The 21,340-nt window shown below is 33.9% G+C and overlaps 1 protein-coding gene across 2 annotated transcripts in view; it reads left to right on the forward strand.

Moving 5' to 3' along the window:
* The window catches only part of SNX13 (sorting nexin 13), a 123,251-nt gene that overhangs the window by 24,953 nt on the left and 76,958 nt on the right, over positions 1-21,340 (forward strand). For both annotated transcript variants that reach the window (XM_045827322.1, XM_045827323.1), the window contains exons 2-5: positions 12,859-12,971; positions 16,695-16,797; positions 19,493-19,582; positions 20,617-20,738. In XM_045827322.1, the coding sequence (XP_045683278.1) occupies positions 12,859-12,971; positions 16,695-16,797; positions 19,493-19,582; positions 20,617-20,738 (428 nt within the window). The remainder of the gene's footprint in view (positions 1-12,858; positions 12,972-16,694; positions 16,798-19,492; positions 19,583-20,616; positions 20,739-21,340) is intronic.

Consider the following 21,340-nt stretch of genomic DNA (forward strand, 5'->3'; position numbering starts at 1 on the left):
AAGCTTCCAGTCTAGGAAAAGCAGATATACGTCAATAACTACTGTAGAACTTTAGTGCAGCAGAGGTAGAGAATGCAAGGACTGAACACTCTATCTGGGAATAAGGAGAGGTGCTATGAAGGAAGGCTTGCTTCATGAAATATTCAAGTTTGAGCTGCTTCTTGAAGTGAACTTGGTAGAAGTCTTGCTAGAGAGGAAAGGTACCATATTTTTCAGACTATAAGATGCACTCCCCCCAATTTGGGAGGAAAGGGGGTGCATCTTATAGTCCAAGTGTAGCTTACCTGGCTCGCTGGTGGGGGGGGGGTCACAGGAGGCAGGAACAGGGTCCCCGCTGCATTTTCCTCCCAAAAGGGGGGTTGAGGGGTGTGTCTTACAGTCCGAAAAATGGTAATCCATCCTAGATAATAAAACTAAAACCAACAGGACCTGCTCATGGAAAAGCGAGGTATCTCAGAATCTTTTTTTCGAAGATCATTTGGGCAGCAAGGCTGATAAAATAGAGGGCAGGCAGGAGCTTGTCTTGCAGGCTGCATTGAAGGTCTGTCTTGTCTGAAGCTTTGGTGGTGAGGAGGAGAGGGCCACAAGAGAGGTTTGGGATGTAAAATATAACTAATTCATGGACGTGAGAGTTGTAAGAGGGCAGTCCAGGATTACTCTCTTTTCAGTAATTGGGTATGCACTGATGCATTGTAGATAAGGGAATATAGGAGATATTTGGAGTATGTAATAAATTTAGTTTTAGACATGGGGAGTGTGAGGTACCCATGAGAAATTCAGGCAGAAATGTTCTGTATACAGTTATACATAAGTTTTAGAAACTCAGAAGGGACATCTAGGGGGAGGCACGGTTTTAGAAATCACAGTACATATGAGGTACTTAAAAGTGGTAAATTAGGAAAAAAGGTTACTCAGGGGTTGTATATATAGTAAGACTGTAGGAGAGTGAAAACAATCCTGGGAATTGTGGGTTTTCTTTTGTTTAAAGATAATCAAGGATATACTTCCAAAGCAGTATTAATTTTCCTTGATCATTTTTATTTCCTTTTATTCTTTTCCACTTTAACAGAGTTCAGAAATTTCCTGTTTACAGCCCTTACTGTTTGTGATTTCCTAATTTTGTTTTTCTTCTTCACTGAATTTTTCTTGAGACGATTAGTTTATTCCTCTTGAAAGTGTTTGTTGTCCGACTAAATTAGGGAAAAATGCTTAAATTTAAAATAAAAAAGGAAATACTTAAATCAGATATGTAAATTCAAATCTTCATGAAATGGGCATATATATATTTATATTTGCGCTTCCACTATGAAATAGGCTGTCTGTCATTTTTTAAAGCATATTACTGTATTGGTTTATCTTTTCTTCTCCATTTTTGGCAGGTATAAGTAAATATTTTGCTTCTCTAACTAAAACAGTTGTAAGATTATGATGATAATCTTTGGGTTCAGAATCTGGTAAACCTTATAGCTAGTGTTGGGAACTGGCTCATTTTCATGGGGGTTGTGGCCCATCAGCCCTATCCCATTATTGCCTTGCAGGGATGTGATTCCACAAGGAAAGCCAGAATTCCTGATTTATATGTAATTTTAAAAAATGTTCATCCAGAATTAAAATATATATATATATATTTTGGCCAAATGGAACACTCCCGTGTTCCATTCTCTTTGTAATCCATTCTCTTTTTGATCTCTTTGTAATGAAGACCAACTAGTATCCCCTACTGAGATCTTTGAGATGTGTTTGGTTCTCTTCCATATCATGGTGAGAAAGAAAGCTTGACTGGAAGCCACAGAAGATTGTAGTGGAAAAGGAAACAAACAGGTGTGATCCCTTGGTTTGGAAGATTGAGTAGTAATGGGGTCGTGAAGTTAGAGGTCTGGCCCATCTGCAGTAAGTTTTCTGTTAGTCATCTTGCCACCATTAGCTTCTTTTTTGTTGAGGTCTTGATTCTGGGTGCCATGATTTGTGACTTGAAATTGGAGTGGTTAGTTAGGAAGGATATTTTTCCATTATTTTATCCTGTATATTTAAGTACAAAAATAAAACACATACATTGTACTTTGGCATTTTCTCCCAAGAATATAAGCTAGATGAATTATGATGTTTCTCTCAATCAGTGGGCTTCACATTCTGAGCACCTGATTTAATACATGAACTCAGAGTAAAATTTGTTAGGACTTAGTGTATTATCTTTATTTATTTTTATTGAATCAAAGTAAATAATTTTTATAGGAAGGCTCCTACTCATCCCATAGGTAAATCAGGAAGGTATGTTGGAACTGACTTTTGGCTTTTCTGTTTGTTTTCCTTGGGAGGGAAGAGTAATGATTTTTACAAGTGAAACTTCTAGTTTTGATTATGCATGTTTCCTTTTAGCAACAGCATTCCCTTGTAAATACATTCCATTTGTATAAAAATTAGATCTCACAATTAAAAAGTGTATTTTAAAAATGTACTACAACATGGTACAATTTGATTGCTAATTCTTCATCTAACTGGCTTTGATCCCATCCATTAGCTTATGAGAGGAATTTATATTCTCTGCCCTCCTTTTGAATCAATGAGTATTTTCCCCGTGGCACACTTTTGAATAGCCTTAGCATTTGTGAATCTTTGTTTTGCATGGAGTTTCTGTTTTTTCCTTAATTTTTAATTGTTTTTTAAATCCTACTTGAGGATGTGTTTATTGATTTTAGAGAAGAGAAGAAGGGAGGGGGTGGGATAAATATCAGTGTCAGAGAGAAACATCCATTGGTTGCTTCCCATCTTCCCATACACACCCTGGCGAGGGATTGAACCCCACAACGTAGGTATGCCCCCTGACTGGGGATTGAACCTGTGACTTAGGTAAGTGCTCTGACCAGGGATTGAGCCCAAAACCCTTTGGTGTGTGGGGCAACACTCCAACCAACTGAGCCACCCGGCCAGAGCTGGAGTTTCTGGTTTTGAAAATTACCAAAACTTTGGTACATAAAGTTAGTAGTCAGCTTTAAATAATACCATTTTGATGGAAATAAGTGGCTATAAAGAAAAGAAACAGATTTTTCTTGTTTCAAAGCAAAACTGCCTTTGAAGCCAATCTAAAGGAGTTTCAATACTGGTTAAGCTCTGGAGGTTTCATCTTTTTTGTATCCCCAAACACTTTGTAAATCTTTTTATTTATGGCACTTATCACATTTATCCTCTCATTATATGTGTATTTTACCTTTTCAGTTTGTAAGCATATTGAGGGCAGAAACTTTCTGATTCACCTTTGTGTGATTAAGGCCTAATGCATAGTTAACTAATAATTATAGAATCAATATGAAACCCTCCAAAATAATTATTGTGAAGGACAGTAGTTCTTATATAAAATGTACACATACCCACACATAAAATAGGATGATAAATTCATTACTTTGTTCTAATTTAAAAGAATTTTTTTCTTTTTTTTTTAAATTTTATTTTAATCATTGTTCAAGTAAGGAATTTTTTTTCTTAATTGAATAGGCAAGTATATATTGCTCTACTATCAATATAGGAAACCTGTTCCCAGGTTGATTCCTTGGGCTGTAAACACGTGGCATATTGTGGACTGTTTATTTCCTGTGGTGGTTACTTAAGACATGCAAGTACATTTATTGTATAAGTGAATTTTGTAATTATTGCGTGTTTAAAAAAATGTTAATGAAAAATTTCAGGCGTTAAATGTAGACGGATTAGTGTAATGAACTCCCTGTCCTTATGCCCAGCTTAGACATTTATCAACTCACAGGCAGTTTTATTTCATTTCTGTTCTTTTCACCTTTCTCCCAGAATTATTTTGAAGCATATTCCAGATATATGACTTCATCTGTAAATACTTCATTGTGAATCTCTAAAATATAAGTATCCTTTTTATTAAAACAAACCATGTCATTGCACCAGTTATTAATAAGAAGGAAAGAATAACTTAATATCATTAAATAACAGAATATGTGTTGAATTCCACAATTCTTCTTTTTCCTCCTTTTTCTCCTCCTCTTCTTTTTTGTCCTTTTCCACTGTATTTTTTAAAAATCAAATTAAATAAGCTCTACATGTTGCAGTTTTAACCCACAGAGTTTCTCCTCCCCTTCTCTTTTTTCTCTGTCCTTGATTTGTTAGGGAACTGGACTTTTTGCCCTGTAATGTTTACCACAGTGTGAATTTTGCTTAGTTCATCTCCATGTTGTATTGCAAAATTTTCTCAGTCCTCTGCATTTACTAAATCAGAATCAGGTTTGATTTTTTTTTCCCAGCAAGCCTCATTTATAGATGGCGGTCTGTCTTTTTCTTTCAAGAGGCATGTAATTTCGGGTTTGTATTCTCACTCTCATTCTCTGTCTCTTGTGACTTCATGACTGCCAGACTCCGAATATATTAAGGATTGCAGTATGGTGATATTCTAATTTTATCATTTCTTCATCATTGTATTGAATATTTTATTAAAGAGAACCTTAATTTTCATCAACTCTCTGATTGCTCTGATAAATGCTTAGTTCTCTATTTTTAAAAGTTCTTTAGCACTCTTCAAAGGTGATCAGTGGAATTTAAAAAATCTCTGATTTCATGAACTGTTTGAAGTGCTCTAATTTATTGCAGTAATGATTCTTAATGATTTTATGTGGAGCCACTTGCAGCCTTTTCAGTTTATCTTGTGAGTTCTTTTGATATGTCCTCAATAGTCTTTGTGGTAAGGCAAAGTGTTCTAGGCTCATCTTAACCTCATTTCCTGCTCCAGACTTGGGATTGGCCATTTTTCCAACAGCCCTGGTTTGTTTTAGTGGAACTATCAACACTGGTTTTTTTTGTTTTGTTTTGTTCTGTTTTTTTTCATTCAGAATTTATTCATTTATTTTTAGAGAGAAGAGAAGGGAGGGAGAGAAATAGCACCTTGTGGTTGCCGCTCACGTGGTCGCCACTGGGGACCTAGCCCACAACCTAGGCATGTGCCCTGACTGGGAATCGACCTGGTGACCCTTTGGTTCTCAGCCTGCACTCAATCCACTGAGCTACACCAGCTAGGGCTCAACACTGTTTTTTTTACTGACACAATTTAAGATGTTTTGAGCGGTTATTTTTTTTATTCTTATTGTGTATACCACTAACAATTTACAAATTATTATATTGTAAAATCACTTGAAATAGCTTATTTGGTTATTCTACATTTTCTGTATATAGTATAGAGTTAGATTTGTTTGTTTCACTTTGCTTTTGATTTGGAGATTGCTTTTTATATGTAAAATATGTATACTGTTACAAAATCAGATAGATGGAACAAGGTATCAGAAATGTCTAGTTCTTATCCTTGCTCCCTCTATCCCATTTTCTCCATTCCTCATAGATCATTATTTTTAAAGTTTCTGTATAGTACATTTTAAAAAACAAGCAAATGTTTGTGTGTTATTATCTCCCTCCCTCCCTTTCTTGGATGCTTCATAGCAATACATACTTTACTAGTATTTAATTGAATTTTAAAGAATAATCTGGATAATATGCTGACACAAAAATAGCATTTGTTCCAAATGTATGGAATTGGTGTTTTTTGATATCTTGATGGATTTATTAGTTCACATAATTACAAATTTCACTGTCTTTGATAGCTTAAAGATTTTTGCTTTATTTTTGACAATATTTTTTTGTATGTCATATATACATATATATGTACATTGTTTAGGAATAAAATGGATATATATTTATATAGGGTGAGTCAAAAGTAGATATACACTCATTCATATAGGAAATAATACAATAATTAATAATACAAGAATAAACTGTTCTGCATACTCACAATTGTAAATCTATTTCTGCCTCACCCTGTATATATCTTTGTGTCAAATGGTAACATTTTTAAGAAAAATAATCAATTTTGTTTTGATGAAGTTTGAAAGTTTATTATGTATTTAAAAGAATCTTTACTATTTACTGAAAGTTATTATTAAGGCACAAAAACAACATGTATAGCTATAAAGGTATAGTTTCTAAAAAGCTTATTTGACTTATTTATTTCAACCTGTATATCTATCTACTAGACTTTTTATCAAAAATTCATGAAACCTTGAAAAAAGTAGTTTTGTAATTTGAGGCAATATTTGCTGGAAGCCTGCCAGGACTATTCTTTGCTTTGTTGTCCCATTCACATTTTAAATACTTTATTATTCTTCTTGTATAAAGGAAAACATTCAGTAAATAGAGTATTTTTTTAATAACTGTAGTTACTTCTAGTTCCCTAATTCAGTGGTTCCCAAAGTATGGGCTGTGGGGGTAGAGAGGGAGAACTACAGTCTTAGTTTGTGTCCTGAATAAACAAATATATATTATGAATGTCTGCTGTTTTGCTTCAAACTATACAAATATTTTGTAATTAATAGACTCTAGTTCTAAAAACACTGAATTTATTAGAGTTTTTGTTGTTTTGTTTTCTTATATTTTCTTCATCATTGGAGGCTAAGAGTCCTAATTATGTGATAGTCTATGACCTTTTATAATTTCTGCTTTAATTGAAAAAAATGAAGGATTTGTTCAGGTAATCACCTCCATATATGTACATAACTCATTCTTGAAAGAGTATAGAAGTTGAGCAATATACTTGTGTTATAAGGGAGAGTGTTCTGTTACCAAAGAGCTAAAAGTACAGAGGAGGCAGTGTGTATGTATGTGTATGACCTAATTATTGTGGACACCGCCAGTTGGGAGAGAGGGGGTAAACTCCACAGGTACCGAGTGGCCATATTTTTTGCCAGCTAGACAGTTAACCAACTTGTTGAAAAGAGTAGTTAATCGAAGTGTCTACCATTTCCACAGGCCCTCTATCTCTCCTGGCTCAAAGGCTGGATGGAAAATTTGTACCATATTACTAGTCTTTAATCCTCCTCAGAAGGATATAGTAGGTACCTTAAGTAGGGCTGAGTGGAAAAGGATCTTTATTCCCTTGGCCCTGGAGCATGAAACGAGGGGTTTGGGACCCGTTGACCCAGCAAATGTACTGATTCCTGCATGGCCGTCTCTCTGTGTCTGCCTTCCTGAAAGTAAGTAATGATGTGGGTTGGTGCCAGGGGATGCTGAGACCATGGAAGAACACTGTTGCAGTACATCAGTCCCATGGGAGAACAAGGACCAAGTTCTTGGATGATTTTTTTAAAGGTGGGTGTTTGGTTTGGGTTGTGCTGATAGAAGTGTGTAGCTCTGCCTAAGACCAGAAAGCACGAGTGGGGAGGAGCACTTCAATTTAGGGGTGTTTTCTTTTTCATTTTCCCTCCCCCATTCCCATTTGTTGTCCTTTTCCCCTGTCCTCCTCTTTTCCCTCCTTCCTCCTCTTCCCATTCCCTCCCTCACTTTACTTATCTAGTAGGAGATTTTACTTATCTAGTAGGAGTTTCACAGTAGGGAGCTGCTTCTTTGTACCAGGCCTTGGTTAAACTGTTGTATAATGTTGAATGAGACAAGGTTCCATGTCAGGAATACATTCTATTGAAACTAGGTGCTGAAGAACTTTCAAACTTATTGAAGAAGGAATAGGTGGGAGGAAGATAATCTATAGTTACAATGAGACTACTCTTATGGTTACTTATTTGTGCCGTTGAACTCATATATACCATTTCTGTGACCCAGGGTGCACTGAAGTGGTATCAGCTTCAAGGTTCTCAGCCCTTCACCGTATAATATGTTAAGATATGCCAGGGAGATGTAACTCAACATTGTTGATGCACACTAGTGAGATTCATTTCAGAGTCTAAGGTCTGTTTTGTGGGAGCTCTGACAGTCTGTTCATGTGATCTGAAATGGCCGTGTCCACTTAGCCCCACTCATCACTTGTAGCCAGGAGAGTCTGGGCCTGGCTCTGTGTTGAGTCAGCTGTCTCATTATGAGCAGAGTTACTTAACCAATCTATTATGGCTAGACTTGATTTGAGAGATGGCCTTACAACTTAGCCCTTTTGTTGTGCTAACAGGAATCCTGGGTCAAACAGAGGTTAGTGATTTTGCAGAAGTGATACAGAAATTTGGTGGCAAACTGGAGCCTGTAATTTGTGACTTGTGTTCCTAGTACCCTGTTATGCTACTTTTCCTTTTATAAAAGTCAGTGGTGAGGATCAAATGACATAAAATGTCAGTATGACTTGGTAGGCACAGAATATCAGGAGGTAAATTATTTCCACTTGCTTTGTATTGTCGGGAGGCATACATTAACCTTTGCATTGTCATTTAAGCATTTTGGCAACGGGTCATTTTTTACGTCTTTGTGTGCCCCTGTGCTTAAGGCCATACCAGTAAAGGTAGTTATATAGTCACACTCATATATCGTTACTTTTCGAAACCAAAATTTTTTCCTTTATTTGTGTAGGGTATATATGGATAAACTCTCTAGTAATAAAAACTGTATACTTTAATTTCAGACCAGGGATTTGTTATATTATATACAAGTAGTTTTCTGACTGATTTATTGGGAGACATATTAAACTGATTAATATTTAGATAAAAGAAAGCACTCATTTATGATTTCAGTATGTTATTTCTTATGACTTTTAGCTTAAGGCGTTTGCCAGCTGACAAATGTTAAGGTTCGATAGAGAGTTGAGATTTGCCTAGGATCAAGCCGCACTCTTATGCTTATTAGTTGTGTGCCCTTCGGCAGTTTTTGAAAATATCTATGTGTCTTAGCTTTTCTGTTGTAAAGCTACTAATAATAATAGTGATTAAGCACAAATTGACTGTTGGACCATGGACTCATTTAGTCCCCACAACAGCTACATGAGATAAGGGAGGACGTGAAGGCATGTGATGGTTACACGGTTAATAAATAAATAGCAAAGGTGAGATGTGCACTATGTTCTGTTAACTCCAGAGTTCATACTTTTTGAGCACTATGCTGTACGCACTACCGTCTTAATTTCTTCCTGAGTTCTGAGAGGTTAATGAGAATAGGGTATGTAGAAAATGCTGGGTATAGTTTTTAGTGTTCACAGCTTTTGGGGTTACAGAATTTTGAATCAAATTTAGTGCACCTAGAAGTTAACATTGGGGGAATTTTAAATATGTAGTTTTCCTTCGTTCTAAACTGTACTGGTAGCTTGTTAGAATGAAAGAATCATAGACCCCACCCCAGACATCCTGGAACAAAATCTGCATTTTCATAACCTGCATTCAAGAACCTTAATGTTTGAGAACTATTGTTGCCTTAGATGATCTTGAAGGTTTCTTCCAATTCACTAATAGTTGGTGAGCCAGCGATTCTACAGCATCAGTCATTGTGGATATTTCAGTGTTCATTATTAAATTTAGGGAAGAAAATGATAATGTATCAAGGATTGCTTTAATGTAAATCACTGTAACTTACATTTCTTTTTTTTCTTTTTTTTTATATTGGCTTTCATTTTAAGTCACCTCTTGAAGTAATACCTGTTTGCATTTGGAAAAGGTTTCTGTCACAGTACCAAATTTTCCTAAATTTTATCATCCTGTATTATCTGAGGAAATAATTAGAACTCAAGATTTTTAAATGGTATTTGGGCAAATGTTTTATTTAATCTCATGAGATGAGATTGTAATATCAGACAATAATGTATATGGGAACACTAAAAATAACATAAAATTTTTGTATTTTTGAACATTTCACTATTCTGGTGTTTCAGTGAACAGATTACCTAGAAAGCCAATGAGCACCAAACTTGCTTGATTGGGAATGTTTGATTTTATTGGTCTCTAGAATATAAAAATTCTCTCAAACTTAATTACGGGAAGGATCTTCTCCAGAGTCTCTTGTTCACCGTTAAATCACTACCAGCTGGCACATTGTGGGTATTCAAAAGTATTTGTTAAGTGAATAGTTGAGTTTGTTTTTTGGTGATTTTGCCACTGTTTTCAAATGAATAACATACTTGAAGATTCTAAAAAGGAGTTTTTAGATAGTTGAGCATCTCTCCCATGTAAATGAATTACTGCATTAAATAATCTTCCCCATATTAATTGTGATTCTTCTTTGAAAACTTCTCTAATTGTGGAAGATATGATTCAGACAGAAGAACAAATGAAACATTTATGCAGTGTAAAAAGCAAGCACCTGGTTACGAAACAGAACACTACCGAGTATTTGGGAAGCTCCCCGGTGTGTTGTCCTCCAATTGCAAGCTCTGGTCCTTTATTCTTAGAGATAGCTTCTTTGCTTGCTTTTAATTTTAAAACCTTTGAATATATATGAATATATCCTTAATAAGTTGTTTAACTTGGAAAAAGTGACTAGCAAGTGTAAATCTAAATGTGTAAAGAAAGTAATGTTGCTAATTTTAGATAAAATCTTACTGGAGGAGATAGGTTGAATAAAGTATCTGGGTCATAGTCTGGTTTCAGCTTTCCTGAGAGTTTACGAGAATTCTTTTCAGGGAAGCCTGTGGATCAGACTTTGAGTGAATAGCACGTTTTCCGTGGTTGGGCATCTGGCAGTACTGCAGTTGTGTATCAGGTACTAGGTGTTCAGCAGAGTTATTGTCAGAGGGTCTGAACTGCTCTGTCCTTCATTCTTAATCACCAAGGCCTACTTTCAGCTCTTAGAAATAAGTCAGGAGACCACTTCTGTAGGTGGTTGTGTCCCCACCTGATTCATGGAGGAGATCATGAGGGATCATGAAACTTCAAGCAGAAACTTCAGCAGTCATTCTGGTTTCTGGTTAAAAAGATGATAGTGGCCAGGATGAGGGAAAAGGCTAATGAAAATACACATGAAAAGGGTTGTGCCAGCCTTATATGGAAGACATTTAAAAAACTCCACTGAGTACATAAAGGAAGATAAAAGTAAATGGAAACATGTTATTTTAGGTTAGGAAGTCTCGACATTGTAAGTTCTCCTTAAATCTTGTCCAGACTTTCTGTTCATGTGTCATCTAATCATTGAGAGCTTCTTAGATCAACCATATACATACAGTTGCTTTATTGTTCAGAATAACACTCATCCCCATCTTACATAACTATAGTTACTTACTTGTTTCTTTCCCTTTGTGGAATGTAAACTTACAAAGATGTGTATATATCCCATACCCAGAGCAAAGGATAGCAGGGCCCTAAATGTCCTACACACTTCTGCCTCCCTTCCCTTCCCAGAAGATTGAAAAAAAATTCCTAATGGCATGCCTGTGAAGAAAGTGGAACATGTTTAGAGATACTGGTAAGAAATGTTTTGCCAACTTGTACTACAAGTGGGAGGAAAATGCCCTCAAAGGGATCCCACTGCAAGGTAAACAGACTTCCCTTTTCTGGAACTCCTGTGGCACAGAGGAGGTCACTTTGAGTTTCCCTTTGTAACAGGCAGGATTCTGGATTAGGCATTTTGCCTACCTATGGACTAATAACTGAGAGACTGCACTCCAGGGCCAATTCATTCTACAAAGTAACTCCAATACCAGTGAGAATAATATAATGGCACCTCATAATCCTCTGGTTGGGAAATTTCACATTTTTCCCATCCTAACCCCTGGGAGAAGCAGGTCTACAACATCTCTAGGCTCAGACCAAATGGCAGCACTTGGACTGTAACCAGGCAGTCCCTGCAAAATAGTAAGCAGGAAGAGATTACATCTAGATTCTCATAGAGACTACTATAGGGTACAGAGTAAGAGCATGAAAGCAATCAAACCTTGTATAAATAATGTGCCTTTTTTTTATTTAATGATGGTATGCTCGTCTTTTTCCCTTTATTGAATGTAGACTTAGGAGAGTATATTTTATTCATATGGCTTCCCCAGCACCTTGAACTTATAGCACATAGGAAGCAGTCAGTGACCTTGAATGGCTGAATGGATGGATGGATGAATGAGTGAATACAACTGTCCTTTCTCTCATAATCCACAGCACTTGTTGTCTGTCTCATAGTCTTTTAGTCACTAATTCTGTTTAGTTTAGCATCTTGTAGTGCTTTCTATTACTTTCTATTGGTTCAGTGTCTAATTGTTGCATTCCTATAAAACAGTCTTCTCTGTGCTTATTGATGGCAAGAGTGGGACAAATGCTTCCTTGTACACCTCACAGTGAGAGGCAGACGGAGACAGGGACTTGCTGAATTGAAAACATTTATTTATTCACAGTGACTTAAATTGCTGAGATCTAGTTTGCCTTCAACAAAAGGAATATTTTTATTGGATAATATGGTATACTTTAAACAAAATATTTTTTTTTTGTTTTTTAAGTATGGAGAATTTATGGAAATATTTTGTTGAGCTTATGGTGACTTCTGCTAAGTGGAATTTCGAAGTTTTGTAATTATGCTTTTATAAATTTCTATATACAGTTTGCATTAAAATCAATTTTTAGTGAAGTATGGATTTCTTACTTTGAAATTTTAGTTTTTAAAAATGTTGTCATGCTACAGTTATGTTTAAACTTAGTTTTAAAGTGAAACATTCTAAATAACCACAATTTTAGTCTACGTTTGATGTATACTGTTGCATATAAATACACAAATGTGTTTATACTTTACCATTTTTCATTCTAGCATATTCTTCAACAGTGTGTATAAGTATTTCTTATTGTTCCTTTACATTGTCACTAGCTTTTAAAAAATCACTGGAAGGGGGAGGGGGAAGGGGTGGGGAGAAAATACAGACAACTGGAATTGAACAACAATAAAATAATTTAAATAAAAAAATAAAAAATCATTGCTGATGTTCTATACATCTCTTTCTCCATATAGATTCTGTATATCATTTCTTGGAGATAAATTTCCAAAAGTGTGCTTAGCATTTTCAAAAGTAAATATTTTAATAGTAATTGAAACACTCTAAATGTACAAAAGGAGAAATGTAAAAGTTTTGTTGGTTTTTTCCTAATTCATTATTTATTTATTTATTTATTTATTTTTGCTTTATTTCAGATCAGTCTATCCATATGGGGATGGGGAGGCCTTGTCATTGTCCTTTCTCTAATAACATTTGGACCTTTTGTAATATTTTATTTGGCATTTTATATCCTCTGCTTTGTGGGTGGGTAAGTATGCTTAGTGATAATTTTCCAATTCATATGTCATGTTCTGTTGTTCCAAATTGAAACAAATGATCAAAAGAAGTAGAAGTATGATTTATTGTGAATGTTATTTTTACAAATTGTTTTTATCAAAGCTTTAAAGTAAAATTAAGACACTTAATAGAAATAGAAATGATGATAATTATTGGTACCAGAAATATATCATCTTCAAAATTAACATAAAAATTTTAATGATACAAACTTTTTTTGTGCTAAAAGAAAACTTTTAAAGATTTTTTAATTGCTTTGGTGTTATTCTTTACAGTTGAAATTACCTTATCTATTATAATAGTAACAAGGTAAGTAACTTAGATGGAGATTATGCATCAGATTCTATGTAGAGATATTGTGTTAGTGATTAGACTTCAAACAATAACGTTAATTATTTTCCTTAGTGAATGCTGTCATTTTGTTTAAGAAAATTCAAACAAATACCTGATTTTGCAGTTTTCTCTTCATGGTTATTTGGTTTACAATGTTTATGCCTTTTACTTTGCTTTGATAAACTTTTACAAGAGACGTTTCAGTCATGCTTTTGTATAGCTTCCTATGCAGAGCATTTGGTGTCAGACATGAATTATCTGTAAGAAAACGTATAGACATGAGAGATGCTTGTTTTAGATACTCTAACCAGCTTAGCTGAAATGAGCATTTTGTTAATATATGTGTGTATGTTTGTATTGTATATACATATATATGATATGTTTATGTACTTATTTGTGGAATGAATACCTATGAGTTCTTTTAAAAATACCTTTTGAGAACCCCCAAACTTGGAGGAGTTATTTTATCTCACAGTTTTAGAGGACTTAATTGGATAGCATATGTAAACTATGGCCTGAAAGACTATGTGAAACACTAAAGGGGTGGCTTCTGAATATATCTACGATCTATTACCTCTCTCAGGGTATGGGTTTGAAAGTCACGTGTTGCCATTATAAAAATAGGGAGTGCATCCACTGATTGTTGAACAAGTGAGAATTAAATAAAGGACTGTTCATAAAACTACTGTTTATTTTAGTTTCAGTGTTTTTATTAGAATTGCTTAGATATAATAACTATTGAAAAAATTAAGAAATAAGTAGCAGGAATCAGATAAATGGAGTTCTGAAAATCTTTATTGATTATAAAGATGATTGAAGACTGTAGATCTGCAGCCATTTGGCTTCTAAATTGTACGCCTTTGTTCTAGATTAAGGCCAGAGCTGCATGATTGCATAGCTGCATGGTTGCACCTCTCCTGCATAGCATCATAGCTGCTTTTACTTATCGGAAAGGAGAGTGTCTCAAGATGTTTATTTGAAAGGAGAGATTTCTTCTACTTTACTAATTGAATATGTCCTTGGCAAAAGTGAAGGAGAAGGATTTCCCAATACTTCAGAAAGGGAGGATATTGCAGCTTTGTAGAGGAAGGTAGGAGTCCTAGGAACCCTCGGAAGATGGAGAGGTGGAGAATTTCTTCTTTTAGACTAAATTGCTTTATACAAAATTTGGGAAAGAGAGAAGGGTGATGAGTGCATTCATTTTAAATTTGTGGGAACCTGTTTTCCCTTTCTTGCATCTGCTAATTTATTAAAAAATAATTTTCAGAAAAATTGTTGGATATTTGTAAAGTATGCAAAATTTTTTCGATTAAGATGGGACATTGGAGAGTGTGAGAGAGCCACTAAAAACTCTTTAGATAACATTAAGTCACATGGTAGGGCCTGAAATTCCAAGTTCATTCTGGCTCATAAATTAATGTTGTGTTCCAGACTGTTGATCCCAGTGACAAGCACTGCCACAATTAGGGACTTCTACTTACATACTAGCAAGCTTCTCAAAAGGAGATTAGTTAATTAAGCACTCTGAGGTTATTCAGTTATGGTCAGTGAGTACCATAATTCCTGAGTCAGGTCTTTCTTATTTTGGCTCTCTTTAAGAGCAGTGATTGCCCCTTTTTAACTTAGTACAGTTGAATGCCTTATGAATTTTAAAAGCAAAATAGGCTTTTAAATATCAATCTCAAGTAAAAACATTTCATATAATTAATTTAAGTCTTAATGTATTTATTGTGTGAGTTCTTAATGATATATTTTCTTTTTTCTTAAAATAGAAGCTTGAGGGAAATTAATACATTTTTCTGTGGAAACCACTTTTTTGTTTTTCACAAATGAAACTGAAGTACTTATGTTAAGTTCTGCAGTTTATTTACAATGTTGAACGTGTATATATTTTTTCTTATAATCAGAATGGTCTTATGAGTTATTTAGTGACATTCTGTTATGTTTGTTTGTTTATGCAATCACTTGTAGCACCTGTTTTTTCTTAAACCTCAATGCTAATGCTGTTAGGTTCTTTGTGAGGTCAGACTGTTCCATAGCCTACTTCCTACTGTCATTGTGTGTTCAAAGGTTTTTGTTTTATCAGTCTGCTTCAAGGTGATGGTTTTAGAAGTACATTGTTTTCTTAATATAAGCATTTTATTGTGCCTGTAAATGTGCTTATAACCAAGTAAAACTGAAATACAAAGCCAACTTAATTCTTAGTAATAACATCAGATATACACAGGTGAAATTTACTGATAATTCCGAAGCCTTTTTTAAGAGACAAAAACAGAATTTATGACATAAGCTGATTTGATTTTGTGTTTTCCACTCTCCTCCCTGTTTTTGTGATGCCTCAGTGAGATCAGTGAAGTGGCAATAGCCATAAAAAGCAGAGAACCCTGAGAATCTTCAATTCTTGATGCTTGAGCATATATAATTTTTCACTGTTCCATTCTTGTTACTATAGTCTTTCAATCTGTAAGATTCCCACACTGTTGTCTATGTCCGTGGGTCATTCTTAGATGTTCTTTAAGTGGTCCCTTCCTCTTCTTTCCACCATTATCCCTCGACCCCTACCCCTCTGGTCACTTTCAGTCCATTCCTTGTTTCTGTGCCCATGGTTCTATTTTGTTCATTAGTTTGTTTTGTTCATTAGATTCCTCTTATAGGTGAGATCATGTGGTATTTGTCTTGCACTGCCTGGCTTAACTTCACTCAGCATCATATTCTCCAAGGCCTTATTGCCCTGAGTGGACCAGCTTCCTCTCATCTGGCAATTTAGATTTTTTTCTTTACAGAATTCCTGTCTACTTAGTAGTGCTTAGATTTAATCGGTAAATTTTACATATAGGAAATTTTGATAGCATCTAGTCAATATTTAAAGGAGTACTAAACCAGTACTTATCTTACCTTGACTCTATAATTTTCTTTTATTAATTCCAGGCTTATTTAAATAAATCGTACTTTGGATCTTTTTTTTTCTATATAGCTTTGTTCTGTATTCAGAGTGGCAAGTTATATTAATATCTCATGTTAATTAGTTAACAATAGAAAGCATGTGATTTAGCTATAGATTTAGATCTCATTTGTTTTTGCTTTTGGTTATTAGCTAGCCTACTTATTTAATGTGAACTTATTTTCCTAAGGTATACTGGGTGAAAACTTTCAAAAGCATTATTATATAAATTCAGAAATGTTTACAGTTGATTTAAACTTCAGAACATAGCAAAATCTGTCAATTTCTAGCCTTGCCAAAGTCACAGACTGATGTCTTAGTGAACAATAAGCCATCTATTGAATCTGAGAAACATATTTGGTCATAGATGTGTTAGATTATAGTAAAATTTTGTTTTTGCATCTATAATTGAATTTTTTGCAGGGGTATTGTGGTTACTCTCCTGTTCGGAAAAACAAACTCAGAGAAGCACCTAGATCAGTGTGAACACTCGTATCTTCCTCCAACATCAACTGGAATTCCCAAGGTAAATAGGCTAAAGGAATGGGAAACCTCAAAGTCCTGTCCTATTCAGTGATGATAATGTGATCATCTGTGTATGGTTTGGCAGATTTGTCTGTAATTCATTAATGCTCATTATAAATTTATGGAGGCTGTCTGATCGTGCTTAGAAAATGCATTTTAAAAAGTTACCTTGTACACTTAGATGTTAAAAGTGCGAATGCACATTTGAGGAAAAGATAGAAAATTGAAGTTTTTCCCTGTATCTTATCTAGAATTTCAAAGTATCAAATATATGATTTGTGTCAATAAATAAACTGCTTTGAATGAAATAAAAAGCATATAAAACAGGAAGAAAAGGGGTACCTTTTTTTTTAACTCACTTGAAACCTAGCTTACAGTTAAGCTATGCATTATTTATAATTTTAATAAGTTAGGGCCAATTTTATATCATCTTGAATGTTGCTGTTTTCTTTTTTCAATATATGTCATAAATAAAAATGGAATTGAGTACAATAGATAGTAATATAGATAGGCCTCAGATTTGCATTGCTGCAGTTCTCATTGAGAGATTGGGATGGTTTTATCTTTTACAATGATGCAAAAGGTCTGGAGTTGATGCTGTGACTCTAATGTTACAATTACTAACTTGTTCTTTTTGTGCTAAGGTTTAGGAGATGCAGAGAAAGTAATATATAGAGTATTATTTTGCATTTGCTAAAATTAAAAACTCCATCCCACTCATTTTCATATTAATAAATATCTTTTTTCTAATACTTACTATAACTTTTAAAATAATTTGAGACTTTGTCTTCCTTTATGACTTCCATTAATATGTATTTTTTGAGTTTTCATACAAATCTAAGGAAATGAACCTTTTTCTTTTTTAGATTCATTTCTTAGCCATTTGAGTAGTAAATATAGAAGATGGGAAATACTTTTTAAATATACTTTATTTATTTTTTAGAGAGACAGGAGGGAAGGAGAAAGAGAGGAGGGGAAACATTGATGTGTGAAAGAAAGAAATATAGATCAGCTTCCTTTTGCACATACCCTAGCCAGGAGCCTGGCCTGTAGCCTAGGCATGTGCCCTGACCAGGAATTGAACCCACCTGTGACCTTTCACTTTGTGAGACAATGCTTGGGCACCTGAGCCACACTGGTCAGGGCAAGATGGAAAATATTTTTAAAATTAAGATCCCAAACAGTCATAAATCATAGTCAAGACTGATAAGTCTTTATAATCTATATTTTAGTAGATAGTATAAAAATTAGTGATTTTGATTTGCTTTTTCTAAAATGATTTCTAAGCAGGAATTATGAAAAAAACTTAGGTTGTATAAACTTGAAGCATATGTTTTATATATATAAACATATGTGTATATATAAATGTGTATATATGTATATGTGTGTATATATATACATATGTATATCAGTATGCTTTGGTTTGTATTTTTTAACTGAAGAGTGTCCTATTACTTTTCATTGTGTTTCCAGACCTCTGATCTTTCTGAAAACTACAGAGAAATAGAGGAATTAATTTTCATTAGTTGCTAAAAATCATTTCTAAATAAAATCAATTTAAAATACATTCCTTTGGTAGCTGTTTGGACTGGGAGGGGATAAAAGGGAGAGGAAAACTAATAATTTAACTCACTTGAAACACTAACATATGGTTTTAAGGAGTGTCCAACACATGCCCCATGGGTTGTGTGTGGCCCAGGATGGTAATGAATGCAGCCCAACAAAAAATCGTAAGTCTACTTAAAACATTAGGAGATTGTTTTGTGATTACATGTTGCAATGTATTTAATGTGTGGCCCAAGACAACTCTTCTTCTTCCAGTGTGGTCCAGATGCCAAAAGGTTGGACCCTGTTTCATTGAACTCTGGCAACAACATAGCTATATATATTTTCAATTTTCTTACACTCTAAATAATATTTACTGATTTTATTAAATTTTGATTTAAAAATTTATTAAATTTTTGACTAAAGAATAGATTTTATTTTGGGTGTGTATATTTGATAACTTGAGAAATAGTGTTTGTTTTATATTGGATTGTCCAAAAGTCTGTTATGTTTTTTCTGTAAAATAAAAGACACATTTTTCATTTTCACCAATAACTTGACTGGTTTGGATATTTTGAGTTTGTTGGCTGTTTCCCACCATTGGTTTCTGGTGGGTAGAGGCCAGGGGTGCTGCTAAACATCCTCCAATTCATGAGACAGCCCCACAGCAAAGAATTATTTGGCTAAAATGTCAGTAGTACCAGGAAACTTCACAAACTGCTTTTGGCACATTTGATCAGTTGCAGCACCTTCTCCATACTCTGTACAAATCTTTTTTTGCATTTCAGTTGTGTTTTTACCTGTCTTGAAGTAATAAAGCAGAGTATGCCAAAAAATGTTATGTATTTTCTTCCATCTTCAATATTAAAATGCCTACACAAAAACTCACTGATTTTGATAAGTTTTTTTAAATGCATATTTATGGCAACTGTCACAATACAGTTGTTAAGGACAACTAAGCACTATTAGAGCCATTGTACAGAAAAAATGTTATGGACTTTTTGGCTACCCCAACACTGGTCTCAAGAAATAAGTTATGTATTTACTTGAAGATAATGAGAGGAAAGTTACAATGAATATTCAGTTAGAAGTAAACTACAGAGATTTTTAACCAAGGAAGTATGCAGTAAGATGTGATGGTTTCTTTTCAGTGTTTAGAAGAAATGAAACAGGAAGCCAGGACTATAAAGATTGATCGAAGATTGACGGGTGCCAATATAATTGATGAACCTCTCCAGCAAGTGAGTTTCAGTATGTGGTATTTGAATTCCATATATTGTGTGCTAGGTGTATTTGTTTTGAAAATACTAAGATATAATTTTGCTGTTTATGTAATATGCTAGAAATGTATTTATAATACTATTCTTGGATTCTATATTAAAAAATGCTGCCTTATTGATGAACTAACTTATAATGATGTGTTTACTTATTATTTAAAACCTTTTGATTGAGTTTGCATTTAGAAAAGAAAGTTTTTACTGATATATTTGATGTTTCTAGTCATTTAATAGTTAAAGTGTTAATCTTTAAAAAATGAACACACACCGTGCTTTGTTAAATCAGATATTATTCCCTACTAGTTTTATTACTTCAATTCAACAACATTAAAATGTTACAATTAAAAACTTTATTCCCCCAAAATATTTTTCACTGATTTTTTTAAATTATAAGATTATTATAAATAATAATCTTAACATTTTTAAAATCTTTAAAATTTTAACATTTATTTTATAGACAACCCCATATTTAGTTTAACAAAAACATTATACATTAAGTTCTATTATTTGCTTTTTATTGGCTAGCAATACTGTTGGCAGTATCAAAGGTATTAGAATTGAGTGAATGATATAATTTTTGTAATTTCACTGAAAGGAATCTGATGATGTAATCTTGGAAAAATTATTTCCTTTTTTAGAATTAAGGTCCATTGACATTACTTTGCATCTCATTCCATCAAACCAATTAAAACTGTTCATAATATTATAGCATTGAAAGTTTACTTTTTCTGTCTTATGAATTTGGGGTGGGATTGGCCATAGATAACTAATTTTTAAAACATTTGGGCAGTGTATGAGTTAGGGTACCAAAATAGTTAAAAATTTTTTGAAATGGTTTTTTGTATATTGATGCTTTTTAAATGAAAGTATTTACCACCACAGTTTAGTGTGTAAGAGAGTAAATATCAATTGGCAAGTAATCCTTTTAGGTTTTAGTTTGCCATTGTCACTTTTAAAATCCTAAACAGTTGTATTTCCCCCCACTATTCTTGTTTTAGGTTATCCAGTTTTCCCTGAGGGATTATGTACAGTATTGGTATTACACACTGAGCGATGATGAGTCTTTTCTTCTTGAGATTAGGCAGACTCTTCAAAATGCACTCATCCAGTTTGCTACTAGGTAAGGTTACTGGATTGTATTTAGGCTTAAAAATATATTATTAGGTTACTGGATTAAATTTAAGCTTAAAAATATATTGTTTGGACCAAGTAGGGAAAATTAATTATATTTGACCCTTGAATAACCTGGTAGGTTAGGGGGCCAACCGCTACACAGTTGAAAATTTGCATGTAACTTGATTCCCCAAACTGTAAGCCTTACCAATAAAAAGCAGTCGATTAACACATACTTTGTCTGCTAAGTGTATTATGTGCTATATTTTTACAATAAAACCAGATGAAAGAAATGTTATTAAGAAAATCATAAGGTAGAGAAAATACAATCACAGTACTGTACAAATTTATTTTAAAAAATCTCCATGAATGTGTTTGTGCAGTTCAAACCTATGTCGTTGAAGTGTGCACTGTATTAAAAGGTAAGTTAGACAGTAGATAATAGATAACTTGTTAGGGTTATGGAACTATAGCCCTAAAAACCTTGAAGTTTCTCCTTTAAATTTAGCCTTTGTATTTACAGAATGTTTATTTTGATTAAGCTCTTGTTCTCTCAGTCTCTATGTCCATTTTTTCCTCTGGATCCAATCCTGTGACTTTTCAGTCTTT

Source organism: Phyllostomus hastatus, unplaced genomic scaffold (genome assembly GCF_019186645.2).
Source record: "Phyllostomus hastatus isolate PE091 unplaced genomic scaffold, TTU_PhHast_1.1 phas_scaffold_78, whole genome shotgun sequence".
Taxonomy (NCBI): Eukaryota; Metazoa; Chordata; class Mammalia; order Chiroptera; family Phyllostomidae; genus Phyllostomus; species Phyllostomus hastatus.